The sequence below is a fragment of the Ranitomeya variabilis genome, chromosome 3 (genome assembly GCF_051348905.1).
Source record: "Ranitomeya variabilis isolate aRanVar5 chromosome 3, aRanVar5.hap1, whole genome shotgun sequence".
NCBI classification, from domain to species: domain Eukaryota; kingdom Metazoa; phylum Chordata; class Amphibia; order Anura; family Dendrobatidae; genus Ranitomeya; species Ranitomeya variabilis.
Window position 1 is genome coordinate 742,417,309 of NC_135234.1, and position 16,888 is coordinate 742,434,196.

The window sequence follows — 16,888 nt, forward strand, 5'->3', positions numbered from 1 at the left end:
ACGGCGACAACCGTGGCACACGCTGCAAACACGTTTCCTGCAGCGGTGCTCCAGGTGCGCCGAACGTCTGTGGAGAAAATCTAATCTACCCGAAGATTTCATCCATTATAAGTTCATGCTAAAAACATACAACTCTGCCCTTCACCTCTCCAAACAAACCTATTTCACCACCCTCATCACCTCGCTGTCCAATAATCCTAACCGTCTCTATGACACTTTCCAGTCCCTACTCAACCCAAGAGTGCAGGCCCCAACCACGGATCTCCGCGCTGACGATCTGGCCTTTTTTTCTCTTGTAGGTTTTAATGTTTTGTGGTCAATGTGAACATGCATGTGTAACAACTCAAGTTAAGCTCAATTTTTGTGTTTTTTTTCTCTGTATTGTTGCATTCTATGCAAGCCGGGGTGTGGCCTCCCTGTTTCTGAGTTAGAGACTATATATACTGTAAGGCTTCCCCAGTCTGGTGTTTCACTGGTTGGGCCCAGTCCTTTTTTCTGCCCTTTTTCACACTGAGGTCAACATTGACACATGGTAAGGTTTTAATATTAGACAGTGTAGGACTGTCCCGATCAGAGTTACCTTTACGAGGTGGAATGGCTTTTGTGCTTTTTTTTTAATCACAAAACAGTATTACTAAAAACTCTGTGTTATGTAAATGCACTTTTGCTTTTTTACTTAGTTACATCAGGGTTTTTGCTTACTTTTTTTCTCTTGTAGGTTTTAATGTTTTGTGGCCAATGTGAACATGCATTTAACCTCTGCATGTGTACCAACTCAAGTTAAGCGCAATTTTAGTGTTTTTTTTATAGCCCTGATATGTATGATGAGATAGAGGGAGAGTATGGCAGAGATGTATGGAGAGGAAAGGTTATAGCCCTGATATGTATGATGAGATGGAGGGAGAGTAGGGCAGAGATGTATGAGAGGAAAGGTTATAGCCCTGATATGTATGATGAGATAGAGGGAGAGTATGGCAGAGATGTATGGAGAGGACAGATTACAGCCCTGATATGTATGATGAGATAGAGGGAGAGTAGGGCAGAGATGTATGGAGAGGACATCTTACAGCCCTGATATACAGCTCTGGCAAAACGTAAGAGACCACTGCACAGTTTCCTAAAAATCACCATCTCTGCATGTCTGACAGCCATTCCACTCCAGTGTCAGTTGAATTCCAACCAGAGGACACTCATTCTACTTAATGTGTTGTGGTGTTCACAATCCTCTTGCAATAGGACAAGCTGGATAGCAAAACAAGCGCTAGCATTATCCCAAAAGTAATAGGAATGAAAATATATCTTTTAACCATGCCAAAGGAGTTGAAAAGAAAAAAGTCTTGAGAGAGAAAAAGAAGGGCTCAATTCTGTCTTTACTAGCAGAGGGACACAGTGAGCGTCATGTCGCCTCCATCCTTAACATTTTGAAGATGACAGTCCATTACAACAAGGTCAACAGGTCAAGCAGCAGATATTGGGGACAACAAAGCTATAGACCGACAGGGGCGTAAGTGACTCTCCACTAACCGGGATGACAGTCATCTTATTCAAATGTCACTCAGCAACCGCAGGATGACATCAAGTGACCTACAAAAGGAATGGCAGCTGGGGTGAAGTTCACAGCAAGAACAGTTCGTAACAGTCTCCTAGAGGCAGGGCTCAAGTCATGTAAAGCTAGAAAAAAGCCTTTCATCAATGAGAAGCAAAGGAGAGCCAGGCTGAAGTTTGCCAAAGACCATAAGGATTGGACCATAGAGGACTGGAGTAAGGTAATCTTTTCTGATGAGTCTAATTTTCAGCTTTGTCCAACACCTGGTCGTCTAATGGTTAGACGGAGACCTGGAGAGGCGTACAAGCCACAGTGTCTTGCACCCAATGTGAAATTTGGTGGCGGATCGGTGATGATCTGGCTGGGGATGCTTCAGCAAGGCTGGAATTGGGCAGGTTAATCTTTGCGAAGGACGTATGAATCAAGCCGCATACAAGGTTGTCCTGGAGAAATTGTTGATTCCTTCTGCTCAGGTAATGTTCCCCAACTCTGAGGACTGGGTTTTCCAGCAGGACAATGCGCCATGTCACACAGCTAGGTCAATCAAGGTGTGGATGAAGGACCACCACACCCAGACCCTGTCATGGCTGCCCAATCTCCAGACCTGAACCCCATTGAAAACTTCTGGAATGTAATTAAGAGGAGGATGGATAGTCACAAGCCATCAAACAAAGAAGGACTGCTTACATTTTTGTGCCAGGCGGGGCATAAGGTCACCCAAAAGCAGTGTGAAAGACTTGTGGAAAGCATGCCAAGACGCATGAAAGCTGTGGTTAAAAATCATGGTTATTCCACAAAATATTGATTTCTGAATTCTTCCTGAGTTAAAACATTAGTATTGTTGTTTCTAAATGATTATGAACTTGTTTTCTTTGCATTATTTGAGATATAAAAGCACTGTTTCTTTTTTATTATTTTGTCGATTTCTCATTTGCTGCAAATTAATACAAAAATGTTAGCTTTAAATTTCGGAGACATGTTGTCAGTAGTTTGTCTGATTTTTCTCTTTATAGGTATATTTTTGAGTAAAATGTACATTGTTGTTTTATTCTACAAACTGAAAATTTTGCAGTGGTCTCTTAATTTTTGCCAGAGCTGTATATGGGGAGGTAAAGGGAGAGGACAGGTTATGGAGTTGATATGTATTTATGTGGAGGTAGAGTGCATGACAGGCCAGGTAATAGAACTGATGTGTATGGCAACATAGAGTGAGATTAGGGCAGTGCACTGGCTTTTTTTTAAAGTTGAGGAAAATGTGTATTTCAAAAGATGCTTTTATTGGAGATGGCAGATGATAAGAGTTTAGATGGAAGACTAAAAAGACCGTGCAGAATCAAAGGTTACCCCGAGGCAGTTTACTTGTGAAACTTGGGAAAGGCTTAAATGAGTTACTACCACAGAATAGATGATTACTTTCTGATCAGTGAAGGTCCAACCGCTTGGAACTTTTACCAAATTTATTAAGTCTGGCTGCATTTTGTCACGGCTCTGTTGCAGGATAACACGGGGAAAGGGGCTCTGTCCCTATCCCTAAAGTTAACTGCGCCCTAGCTATCCCTGCTCTCTGAATTACTTCTGATGGTGAAAACACCAGTGTCACATGCTTTGCTGAACTCCTAAATTGGCCCTTATTTGTCCCCTTCCCCACCTAGGGAACTGAAGAGTTGTAGTGTATAAGAATACACAAACCAGACTAACAAGGGAAGATGTACAGGGATAAATGAAAATACCAATCATACAAATAAGCACTCAAAAACAACAGAGTGGAACACCGGGAAGTAAAGGAAGGAAAAACCAAATAGGAGAGGATGAGAATAGGCACACAATCAAATCACCAAGCAACAGTCTTCTGAAAAACAGTCCAAACGCCTCCTCAAACAACTGACACCTCCAACTCCAGTACCAGGCGGTATGAAAGGAACACTGGTAATCCCTGTTTTAAAAGAGGCTATATATATATATATATATATATATATATATATAGATATATATATCTAGATATATATATCTATATATATATATATATATCTATATATCTATATATATATATATATATCTATATATCTATATATATATATATATATATATATATATATATATATATATATATATATATATAGCTGAGGGGAGTGGCCAACACTGAACAGCTAAGACCATCAAAGCAAGAAAGCTTCAGAAGCTCTCAACTGAACAGATTAACTCCTGCACTGCTAGCAGAAACCTGCACTGTTTAATATGATGGTGAAGTTCTTCTAATTATTGCAGGAGTTTGTGAAATCAGACTCCGAGTGACTTTGGCTTGCTCTAATAATATGTTCGAGTTCCCGCGCGTGCATGTCTCGCGGCTGATTGCTAGCCCTAACAAACGCAGGGAATGCCTAAAAAACAGGCAGTCCTTGCATGTGTTGTGGCTGTCAAACAGTCGTGAGACATGCAGGGGCGGGGACTCGAACATCTTTATCTATCACGCCATAGTCACTCGGTTAGCACCCGAGCATGCTCAGATAACACCTTATCCCAGCACGTTCGCTCATCACTAGCCCTGAGCCCTGGCTCCTGGTTATACATGTGCTGCTGCATATTCCTGCATTATATATTCCTACATTACGTCCTGAGAACACCATCATACCATCATATGCTGCACAAAGAGCCAGGAAAATGAGCTGAAATGTTCATGTTATTAACAAAATGACTTATAAAAGAATTAGGACAGACATTGGATCAAAACTCCCTCTGATTCCTCCAATTTCTTGTTTCCGACATTTGTACACGTCAGCATCACCTTGGAAGGCCGTCAGGGGGAAAATGTGCCTGGGATAAACCCATTTATAACGACTGATTGTTCTGATGACTTAACGTCACATAGAAGTGTGAAATGAAATATGCAAATGTCATCATTCATAAATGGCTTCGGATCAGCATGAAGAAATGTGTGATTATTTTTTGGGTGATTTTTTTTTTTTCTTTATATTATGTTTAATTACATTGTTATTATATCATCCATCCATCCATCATCCACCGTCTGTCCACGGATGCACCCACATATGTGACCACATATTACACCTTTCTAGGACAAGTAGGATAAATGTTCTTCGTTGTTTCTAATGCTGATTTTTCCCTTCGTTAGGTCTCTGGAGGTACTGAATTAAGGATCCGGGCTCTGATAGATGCTTTGAAGCACACGGTCTACGAGTACGTGTGCCGCTCGTTATTTAAGGTAAGCCTGGTCGGGATATTTGCAGAAGTGCAGTTTGACCTCACAGTTACAATATCCCCTTAATCACCATCTATTCTGTACCGAGCACAAATGAGTTCAAGGCCCCTATGTAATTAATGGGACCCTGTCGTGTTATACATGCAGTCTGATCTGTGCACAGCACGGAAGCTGAGCACATATAGGATTGTTGGAAAAGATTCACTATAACTTGTGTTTTTTTTCATTTAAATCACTGGTGTTGTTATATCAGTCCAGTGGGCGGTCCTACTAGTGATTGACAGCTCTCGGAATGCACCGTCATAGAGGGAAGACTGTCAGTCACTGATAGGACCGCCCACTGGACTCATGTACACATACACCAGGGATTTCAATGAATGATATACAAGTTATACTGAATCTTTTCCAATAATCCTTTACGTCAGTCTTCTCCGCTTCCTGCTCTCTATGTAATGTACATCACTCGGACCCAAAGTACAGTCCTAAGAACAGAAAGACTCGGCATGTAGATATATACCAGCCCGGTACTTCTCTATGCTGGTCTTTGGTACTGGTTGAAGTCAGGACATTTCTATATACAGTAGAAAAAATACCCCAAAATGTCTCCTGTACATACACATTAAAGCTAAAGCCATAATGTGTGTACATAAATATATCAATTGTATAGGAGAGTTGCACTTTAAAGGGGTATTCCCATCTACAAGATCATATCCCAATATGTAGTAGATGTAATAATAATATAATATTACCAAATACCTCCAAATAGAAATGTAGTATAGTTCTTCTGATTCATTATATCGCTTATCCAATGCACAGAACATTGCAGTAGCTTAGGTATCCACTCATACAGTGACTGATAGTTAGATAGGTGTTAGTGGTCGTAACCATGGATCCCTAAGCTTCTGCAATGCCCGGCACATGGGGTAAGCAACATCGCTAATCAGAAGAACTATACTACATTTCTAATTGGAGGTGTTTGATAATATTAGACCTTCTACATATTGAGATAGGATTTTGGAGATGTGAATACCTCTCTAAGGCTTTGAAAAGAAGAGTTTTTCAAGTGGAAACCATTGGTAAAGAAAGGTTGATCTTGATGGATTTAGGCCTTTTTTCAGCCTATTTAACTCTGTAAGGGGTGCTCCTTTTTGGGGGAGTTTCAGGCTATGTACACACGCCGTCCTTTCGATGCCAGGTGGTGGTTGTTTTCCGGAGATAGTCTTTGCCGTTCCGCCGACGTCGCTTTGCTGGATCCTACCGAGTGGGAGCCGCCCAGGGGTCGAGCAGGTCACTTCCTTAAACCACTTCTCCGTTTGCGAACCCTGAAGGGGTTAAAGGACGTGTGCGTGTCATTGTGACATTGCTGTGCGCTATGGTCATTTTATGGGGCACTCACACAAGGATATTTCAGGCGGATTGTGGGCACAGTCCTCCTAAAGAAGATGCCCTGTACAGATGTCTTTAGATGAGTTTTTTTCTTTCTTTTTCTGAAGTTTTTCCCCTGAATTGTTTTATTCTAAAGCCATAGCAAGTCGAATTTTCCATTTTATTTGGCATTCTCTGATAGATTTTTCAGGTAGTTTCCATGGCTGAATCCATCTGCAAAACACTGTGAGTGTTAACATGCGGTTGTTGGGTTTGTTTGTTTTTTCCCTGAGTTTTTGGAAGAGAAACTACTCAAATAACACAAGGCGTTCAAACACCAGAAGTTTTGATTGAGAAGTTGGAGAGTTTCAGTTCTGGAAAAAAAAATAATAAATCACACTGATTTTTTCAAGGAGGATTTGGAGCTGAAAACGAGCGGAAACTCTTCAAATCCTCCTCAAAACGTGGAGGTTCTGCTCAGTTCCTGCTCTGAAAAATCACCAAAAAGACTTTCCAATACAATGGAGAACTTCCATCCTGGTGATTTGTTCCTTTCTTGGCTTATATGGAAGAACTAAAAAAAGCAACAAAAAAAGCCTTTTCTTTTTCTTTAAATGCTATCTTTAAGCCATGAAGGAAAATAAAACCTCGGGATTATCTGTGTTTAGTGACTCAGAAAGTTAAACTGCACCTTTTGACCCGGCAGCGCTGGCAGATTATATATCTGGCCGCAGAATGAGGAGCAGACATCACAAGTAAGCGCTTGTGACTCTATTACTGGGCTCCGCAGAGTTTCCCGCTCTCTCCACCGCTTCCTCCAGCGTAAATACATTTTTTTGTCCTTTTTTTTTCTCTATATTATTTTACAGCGTCTGTTCAGTTTTTTTTATTTTTTATTATTATTTTTCTTTCCCGACACGGCACGCTGGACACAAGGATAAGAGCCATTTCTTGTCAATTCTCGCCGGTTATCCAGACTTAAAAGCGCACTCGGGAGGTGTTCATTTCCCAGCGGTGCCAAGTTGTTGCTTTTTTTCTTCCCCCACTCCTTTTTATAGTTTTCTCTAGCACTATATATAACGCTAAAAATAAAGAAAGGACAAAAAAAAAAGCCAAGCGTAGCACGTCCTTCCCGCACAAGGGCAGCGGCTCGCAGGCACGGCTAGATGAGCCACGCTTGGCATTCACAGGGGTCTACCCTTATATTTAGAATTAATTGAGAATTATGTTTCTTTTGCATGTGTAATTAGATGATAAAGCAGATGTCAAAGCTTAATAGGAGCGAAATGGGAGCATTTTAATTTTCATTAGTTGTACACTTTAGCAAATCATTTATTTATTTGCCGCCCAGAATGGTTCTGATTAATGCAGATCTCGCGGAGGGGAGTAGATTTTTATTTTAAGCCCAAGGTGACTTATTTAAAGTGATGCTAAAGGTAAAAAAAAAAAAATAGAAATTAAAAATCAGCCAAAAAATGCAAGGAGCATAAATATTTTACTAGAAATCACTATAATGTTGCACCAGATTATATACAGCATCACGTTGTACCTTCTTCGGAGCCCAAGGCCTTGTTCAGACATCAGTGGTTATTTTAATACTCCAAGTTTTTGATCAGAATGTCATCAGAGTTTGGTTTTTACCATCAGTTTCATCAGTTTTTCACTGATTGATTATTAAAAACAAAAAACCCGAAGAAGGTTTCTCAACCTGCTCATATCAAATAGTTTGTGAAAAATGGACAGCATTAGGATGGCATCGGACGGCTGTCCAATTATTTCACAGACTTGCTGTCACGATTCTGTTGTCAGATGTCTCAAGACCAGGGCCTCTTTCCCTGTCCTTAATGCTAGGGGCACCCTAGCAAATGCTGTTCTTTGGATTAATTCTAATGGTGAAGACTCCAGTGCCACATACCTTGCTCTAGCTCCTGAATTCTCCCTCAGTCACCCAGAGTAGAGGGCAGTAGTAGTGAACCGTAATATACCAACCAGTCTAAATCCATGACACTTGCATTAGTGAGTGTGATCCCAGACTTGGCCGAAATCTCTCATGGCTCCGTCATTTGGTGCCGACCACTCAGTCTGCAAAAATACACAGACATGTGAGCAGCCCCATAGACAATACATGTGACCCCCAAGTAGCTCAAATACAAAAATGAAAATCTTTATTTATTTTGCACAGGAAAATACTATCAAAAATGTAAAACACATATACGAGGATATTACATCATGGAAAAACAGTACACTGGATGAACAATAACATTTCATATATGCAGTCTGACTGAAAAGTCTAAATCATGTCCTAATCATTATATACGTAATCCTGATTAATTAGCCAGAAAATAAAGGCTTATACCTTAAATAATTTATAGAATGCAATGATCCCTATAGACCAGGTATTCATGTGCCACATAATGGTTTGTTACCTTGATGGTAATCATAACGGCACAGGCGGGATAGCGGAATCGGTGCAAATTAATACAAAACATCATCCATGGTGGTGGGAACAATACGGCTGCCAAGGGTATCTTGTTGACAAGCTGTCCTATGCTAATAGGCAGGGATATGTGGAGCCCACCAAATAAACTGAGAATAGTAAAAGTAAAGTGGTACAGTGCTATGCAATATTAAATGTGCATGTCAATAAATGGATATAATACCTCTGACAAGATAAGAGTCTAATAGTATCTCCTCAGAGCGGATGCCATAGACTGACACCTCCTATTTAAAGTATAAGGTGCTTAGTGCTGAAAGATGGCAATATGCCAGTAAGTCACTATCTTGATCTTCCAGATGGCAGTAGACAATATACCAAACCCAAGCATCCAGACCCACCGTGGTAATATGTTATCCAGTACCGCTTGACGCACGTTTCGCATCAAGCTTCATCATCAGGGGTTATCACACAGAAAGTTCTCAAGCAGCGGGCGGTGCTATCAGTGAGATGACCGGGGTTCATCAGCGGTGAACTCCGGTGACCTTTCTCATGTCAGCACTACACACTACAGAAGTGTTCTCACGCTCCTGTCTCAGTGTGTTCCGTCTGGCTTGCTGAGCGGTCGCATCATGCCACCATTTAACAAACCAGATGAATGTAGCAGAACTGGAGTTCTTTGTGGGACAGATGGACACAGACCACATCAAAGTTGAATATGCGTGAAAGCAAAGAGCCTTTTAAAGCCAAACATTGTAAAATTGTTAATGAAATCAAATTACCAAAATCATTTTTAACCCAAAACACCTATATTTGTTTTAACAAAAAAGTTGGACAGCCCCTTGTTTTGTATATTGTATATCCTGTGTGTCTCCATAGTTACAGACTACATACGGTACCTTATGTAGTCTGATCCTGCAGTCATGTCTTAATTTACTACCTAGAGCCCCTTTGCCTACAGGGAATAGACTGGAGTAATATGTGACTGCAGGTTACACTGTCAACAGCTTATGCACAAAACTGTGGCATGTTTTCAATCAGTTTATTTGAAAAGTTGTTTTAATGTTTAATTTAGATGCTTTGCAACAATAGAAAATGGTTGCACAAGTCTCCACACCCCAAAGCTTCAGGAAATGTTTAGAGACCCCTGTAAAAGGGGCAGAATGCAGAAGCCTCCCAGCGCATTCTTACATTGTATCTGCCATTTCCAGTCCAATCTATCATACTGTCATTGATTTCCCAGACTTGTAAATGGGATAGTTAACATTTAATGCGTGATACATTCTTACCTCCAGATTACTAATGTGCCGTAGCCAGAGCTGCGTTATTTTTATTTGTCTAATACGCCTTATTGATATTGCTTCATATTCAAGGCTCGGTGCAGTACAGGTGTGTTATACAGTCATGGTCGAACGTGTTGGCATCCTTGAAAATGTTCCAGAAAATTAAGTATTTCTCCCAGAAAATTATTGCAGCAACTTGGTTTCAAACCCACCTGTGGCAAGTAACAGGAATGGGCAATGTGAAAATCATACCTGAAACCAGATAAAAAGGGAAGAATTTGACTCAATCTTTGCGCTGTGTGTGCCACACCAAGCATGGAGGACAGAAAGAGGAGAAGAGATCTGTCTGAAGACTTGAGAACCAAAGTTGTTCAACAATATCAACAATCTCAATGTTTCAAGTCCATCTCTAGAGATCTTGGTGTTCCTTTGTCCACGGTGCACAAAATAATCAAAACGTTTACAACCCATGGCTCTGTAGCTCATCTCTGTGGACGGCAGAGAAAAAAAATGAAATGTTGCAATGCAGGAAAGTTGGGATGGTGAATAAGTAGCCCAATCAAGTTTCAAAGAAATTCAAACTGTCCTGCAGGCTTAGGATGTGTCAGAGTTAATTGAATGAAATGGCAGCAGACCCAGGAGGACTCCACTGTTGACTGAGACTTAAAACCGCTAGACTGTAGTTTGCAAAATGTATGCCATTAAGCCAAAATCCTTCTAGGAAAGCATCTTGTGGACAGATGAGACCAAGATAAAGTTTTTTTGGTAAAGCACATCATTTTATCGTTTACTGAAAACAGACTGAGGCCTACAAAGAAAAGAACACAGAACCTACAGCAAAATATGGTGGAGGTTCACAGATGTTTTGGAGCAGTTTTGCTGCCTCTGTCTCGGAGTGCCTTGACTGTGTGCAAGGCATCATGAAATCCAAAGATTACCAAAGGATTTGTGGTCGCAGTGTAGTGCCAAGTGTCAAAAAGCTGCGTTTGCATCCGAGGCCATGGGTCTTTCAGCAGAATAATGACCCCAAACATACTTCAAGAAGCACTCATAAATGAATGGAAACAAAGTGTTAGAGAGTCTGAAGTGGCAGCAATGAGTCTGGATCTAAATCCCATTTAACACCTGTAGAGAGATTGGAAAATTGCTGTCAGGAGACTTGGAGCAATTTGCAAAAGAAGAGTCATCCAAAATTCCAGTTGAGAGGTGTAAATGTCACGACACAGTTGTCGGGTGACCTGGGAACAGGGGCTCCTTCTCTGTCCCTAACACTAGGGGGGCACCCTAGCTTGCCCTGCTCCCCGAATACTTCAGATGGTGAAGATGCCGGGGCCTCCACCCTTGCCTTATCTCCTAACTTAGCCCTCCATCTGTTCTCTTCTCCCACCCAGAGAAGAAGGGGGGGGGGGGTGCTACTGTGCACTGCAGTTCACCTACCCAGCAAACAAGGCAACACGGACTAGGGTTAACAGAAAACTCCAGGCATACAAAATACTCACTCACATGTAACAGAGGAATGCATCGGGTTGTGAATGTAGGGGGAATAAACAAAAACAGAGAAGGATAAGGAATTACCACGCATTCAAAGCAAGCAACAGTCACTAATAAGAACTCCTTCAAGTCTCCTTCTCATATGTGCTCCTCTTCCACTGATAGCCATGCAGCAAATGCTAGCTCTGACAAGGATTAGTAACAGAGCCCAGATTATAAAGGGAAAAGGAGTGGATAACCGAGCTCTGCTGTGAGCACAGGAATCTCCAACATGACCAAGTAATCCCTGTTCTGCCAGAAGAAATAAACACATTTAAAATGAGGGAGAAATGCTTCTTCTCAGCGCCGGGGTAGGAGAAATCCGACGCTGCGGTCTTCTGGCTCCACACTGTCCCGTTAACCCCGTGACAGTAAGAAGCTTGTTGATGGTTATAGGAAGTGACTGATTACAGTTATTTATTCCACAGGGTGTGCAACCAGATATTACGTTGAGGGTTCCAACAATTTTGTCCTCCCAATTTTGGGGTTTTGTGTGAAATGTCCAATTTACCTTATTTTCTCTTTTTTTGTGATGTTTAAAGGGAATCTGTCACCACATTTGACCTATGTAAACTATTAATGTGTAATATCAGAAGCCTTGTTTCTGAGAAATCATCTTTTATCACTTTATATAAGTGACCTCTTCCAGGCTCTGGGGAGGATGGTGCCTGGAGATAACTCTGCCCCCAAAGTTTGTTTTATCTCCAGGCACCATCCATCACAAAGCCTGGAAGAGATCATTTATATAAAGTGATAAAAGATGATTTCTCAGCAAGGTGTCTGATATTAGACACGCAGGGAGCATTGTTTTCAGGATTCTATAACCTGTGTGCCCATATTAATAGTTTAGATAGGTCAAATGTGGTGAGAGATTCCCTTTTACAAAATGTGTAATTGCAATAATTTTCTGGAAGAAATACTTCATTTTCTGGAACAATTTCAAGGGTATGAACACTTTTGTACATGACTGTGTGTGTGTTGTAGTGCGGCGGTGTTCACAACGTGCGGTAATGAGGCAATGACCCAGTAAAGTTCAGAGCAAAATGTCTTTAATGTCCAAAAACTGTGAAAAAGCAAACAGCATCCTCCGGACCGCCTCTGGGGCATCAAAACAGTACATATCTGAGACCGGTTGCTGTGGGGACTATGGTGAGCTCTCTGGAGATCTGTGGTGGGCACACTGGAGATCTGTGGTGGGCACACTGTCTGGAGATCTGTGGTGAGCTCACTGTCTGAAGATCTGTGGTGAGCACACTGTATGGAGATCTGTGGTGGGCACACTGGAGATCTGTGGTGGGCACACTGTCTGGAGATCTGTGGTGAGCTCACTGTCTGAAGATCTGTGGTGAGCACACTGGAGATATGTGCTGGTCTCACTATCTGGAGATCTGTGGTGGGCACAGTGTCTGGAGACCTGTGGTGGTCTCACTGTATGGAGATCTGTGGTGGTCTCACTGTATGGAGATCTGTGGTGGTCTCACTGTATGGAGATCTGTGGTGGTCTCACTGTCTGAAGATCTGTGGTGAGCACACTGTATGGAGATCTGTGGTGGGCACACTGGAGATCTGTGGTGGGCACACTGTCTGGAGATCTGTGGTGAGCTCACTGTCTGGAGATCTGTGGTGAGCTCACTGTCTGAAGATCTGTGGTGAGCTCACTGTCTGAAGATCTGTGGTGAGCACACTGTATGGAGATCTGTGGTGGGCACACTGGAGATCTGTGGTGGGCACACTGTCTGGAGATCTGTGGTGAGCTCACTGTCTGGAGATCTGTGGTGAGCTCACTGTCTGAAGATCTGTGGTGAGCACACTGTATGGAGAACTGTGGTGGGATCACTGTATCTGTCATGGACACACTATCTGATGATCTATCATAGTTGTAGAAAAAGACATGAACTACCCATCCAAAACTTTGATCTATTGCGGCTTTGCAAAAATTTACAAAATGTACAAAACTGACCATGAGGTTCTTTGTTTAACGTTCTGATAGCCGTTCATTATACTAAGAGATGTTTGCTAATAACACTCTAGGGTCCTGTATGGCTCCTCTCCACCCATTAGCAAAAAGGGGATGATGGCAATACAGTCTGGACCCCTCACTCCAGGGGGTATATAGCAGTTCCATGGTCTGCTTCTATAGCAACTATTGTGTAGCACAGTGTTCCCCAACTCCGGTCCTCAAGAGCCACCAACCAGTCATGTTTTCAGGATTTCCTTAGTATTGCACAGGTGATAATTGCATGGACAGGCAAGCATTCAATAACCTGTGCAATACTAAAGGTACCGTCACACTAAACGATATCGCTAGCGATCCGTGACGTTGCAGCGTCCTCGCTAGCGATATCGTTTAGTTTGACACGCAGCAGCGATCAGGATCCTGCTGTGATGTCGCTGGTCGCTGAATAAAGTCCAGAACTTTATTTGGTCGTCCGATCGCCGTGTATCGTTGTGTTTGACAGCAAAAGCAACGATACCAGCGATGTTTTACACTGGTAACCAGGGTAAACATCGGGTTACCAAGCGCAGGGCCGTGCTTAGTAACCCGATGTTTACCCTGGTTACCAGCGTAAAAGTAAAAAAAACAAACAGTACATGCTCACCTGCGCGTCCCCCCAGCGTCTGCTTCCTGACACTGACTGAGCGCCGGCCCTAAAGTGAAAGTGAAAGCACAGCGGTGACGTCACCGCTGTGCTGTTAGGGCCGGAGCTCAGTCAGTGTCAAGCATCAGACGCTGGGGGACGCGCAGGTGAGTATGTACTGTTTTTTTTTTTTACTTTTACGCTGGTAACCAGGGTAAACATCGGGTTACTAAGCGCGGCCCTGCGCTTAGCAACTCGATGTTTACCCTGGTTACCCGGGGACCTCGGCATCGTTGGTCGCTGGAGAGCGGTCTGTATGACAGCTCTCCAGCGATCAAACAGCGACGCTGCAGCGATCGGCATCGTTGTCGCTATCGCTGCAGCGTCGCTTAATGTGACGGTACCTTAAGGCTATCCTCAAAACATGACCTGTTGGTGGCTCTTGAGGACCGGAGTTGGGGAACACTGGTGTAGCATGTCTGGTAGAAGTAATGGAGGCCAACTTGGCAGCTGAAAGATATACCTTTATTATAAAGGGAAAACGTCTATACCAAGCAGCATTAAAGAATTGTGCAGCCTCACAACTTTTGTTTGACTACAGACGCAATATCGTTTAGATGTTCTGCACATTATTGCGTTGTGCCCACGGCAGCTTGCAGTGATTTACTAATGGAGAAGCCGTCTCGGCCGTACTGAACAATTACAGCTGAGGGAGGTGACTCCATCTCTTGCCTGTGAGAGATTGATACAGTCTCCGTCTGGTCTTCATACAGTGGAGAAGAATAATAAATGATTGTGTTGGGCCTGCGCTGGCATATGCCTCCCGGCTGTACGCAGTCCTGGCACATATCTTGTGTAGAACGAGCAGCCATGAAGCCATGGCTAATAACGCAGTCGAGAAGTTTCCCCAGTGAATCGGAGCAGGAAAACTTCCTCGCATCCCAAGTAATAAGCTGCATTTTTCATTATTTAGCACCATGACCTGAATTAGAGGCAAAGCTGCTTTACATTTTACCGAGGTCTCCTGTGTGATTATAGTAATTAACTCCGAAAACGGCGTCTCCTGTGTCCCAGAGAATATGGCCAAAACATACAGATGATTGCTTGTTTCCTGGATGTTCATTTAGTAGAGGATTGGAGACTGGAATAAGTAGCTTTTTGGAAGTGCTTTAGCATGTTCGATGACTTGTAGTGCGGGAGGTTTGCTTTGTTGCTTTGTGCTTTGTTTATTTTAAGGTTTTTGAAAGTTTTCAAATGTGCATTATGCCGTGTAATGTAACCCAAGTACAAGTCCATGGGTGCAGGGTAAGGTGCACCCGACTGTCCTGTCTACATGGAGGCTGTAGAGGTCCACGTCCCGGTGGCTTTGAATCTGCATACCGTGCTGTATTATGGACCAAGTCTTTCCTAGACACATTGCCCCATTATACAGTGTCCGGTAGAGCGTGCCACGATGTCTGTATGATGGATGCAGATGAGCTACGGAGACACTACAAACCTATATGGATCTACTCGAGCTCAGTACAACCAGGAGCTTCTCGTTTTTATCACCATTCTACAAAGAAAAATGACAATCAGGTTTGTTGTATGACCAGACGCTTGATTTCATGTTTTTGGTGCACAGATATGTCCGCTCTGACCTGTAAAATCTCACTATACAAATTAAACACAGTATGGCGACATGCTAACAAAACCCTCAAGAATTCGCAGTCCACATCACAAAGACTAGTTGGCAACATAGACACGCCGGTCATCAACGTTTCCTGACAGAGTATCAAGAAATCATGTTTGTTGGGGGAATATGTTGTGATAAGAGGAACGATTAACGACAAAAAACAAATATTCCCTTTAACTGCTCACAGTCCACCCTTCGTCTTAAAACGTCGCGATGGTATTCGTATTACTCCGCAATGACTTTTTGGGACATCATTGCAGAGATCAGGCAGGAACTGGGAGCGACCGTCAGAGATGTCCGGACTCCCTGTTACTGATCTCGGCCTTTTGATCGTTGTACACACAGCACTGAATGAGCGCAGTCTATACAGTAATGGAAGCGCTAGCAGCACTTTCCCCTCCCACCGTCGTAAGGCAAGGCCAGGAGCGTGTAGACTCGGATCTGCTCTGCGGTGCGGGCGAGAGGCTGAATTTCCCCTGTAAGGGCTCATTCCCACTTGCGATGAAATCGGACAAATGCAATCCAATTAAAAATCAGATTGCATTCGGACCAGTGTTATTCTAGCATTGTGTGGTCATCTGCGTTGTTTTTTCCCAGCTCGGATCAGATCACGATCGGACTGGAAAAAACTCACAGCATGCTGTGATTGTAATCCGAAATCGGATCACATCCCTCTATAGACGTCAAAGGGTGCGAGAAAAAATCCCACAGCACTCGCACCATGCGAGCTCTGTCCGATTTTTACACACCGATCTCCTTGGAAAAGCCGGCACATTCATATATAGAATAGATATATACACATAGCATAGGTAGATATATAGATGTCAGTGACACATATATAAGATAGATAGATAAAAGAAAAGCCGGCAATTCAGGTGCCGTGTACTGTAAAATCACAGGATAGAAGAGATGGATTACATACAGTAAATACAAATAGAATAGGTAGATATACAGATGTCAGTGGTAAATACAATTAGTACAGTGTGTGCAGTGTGTGGGAAAATTTCCCACAGCGCTTTCGCTGACATCACATAGGTGAAGTGAGTTCACTGGTCCTGAACTCGCTGGACCTGTCTGATGCTCACGGTGCCCTCAGACAGGGAATATGAGTTCACAGGAAGACACTGAGCACATGCTGCTCAGTTTCTCTGCTGGATGACAGGCTGTATGGTTGCCTCATGCAATCATGCAGCCTGCCATCTAGATGTAGCAGAGCTGTACCTGTCATGTGACAAATGGATTAGCAGCATCTCTGTGGAAAG

At 42.8% G+C, this 16,888-nt stretch overlaps 1 protein-coding gene across 6 annotated transcripts in view; it reads left to right on the forward strand.

Moving 5' to 3' along the window:
• Positions 1-16,888, forward strand: part of DYNC2H1 (dynein cytoplasmic 2 heavy chain 1) — a 491,577-nt gene that overhangs the window by 228,751 nt on the left and 245,938 nt on the right. For all 6 annotated transcript variants that reach the window (XM_077298509.1, XM_077298507.1, XM_077298508.1 and 3 more), the window contains one exon: positions 4,674-4,763. In XM_077298509.1, the coding sequence (XP_077154624.1) occupies positions 4,674-4,763 (90 nt within the window). The remainder of the gene's footprint in view (positions 1-4,673; positions 4,764-16,888) is intronic.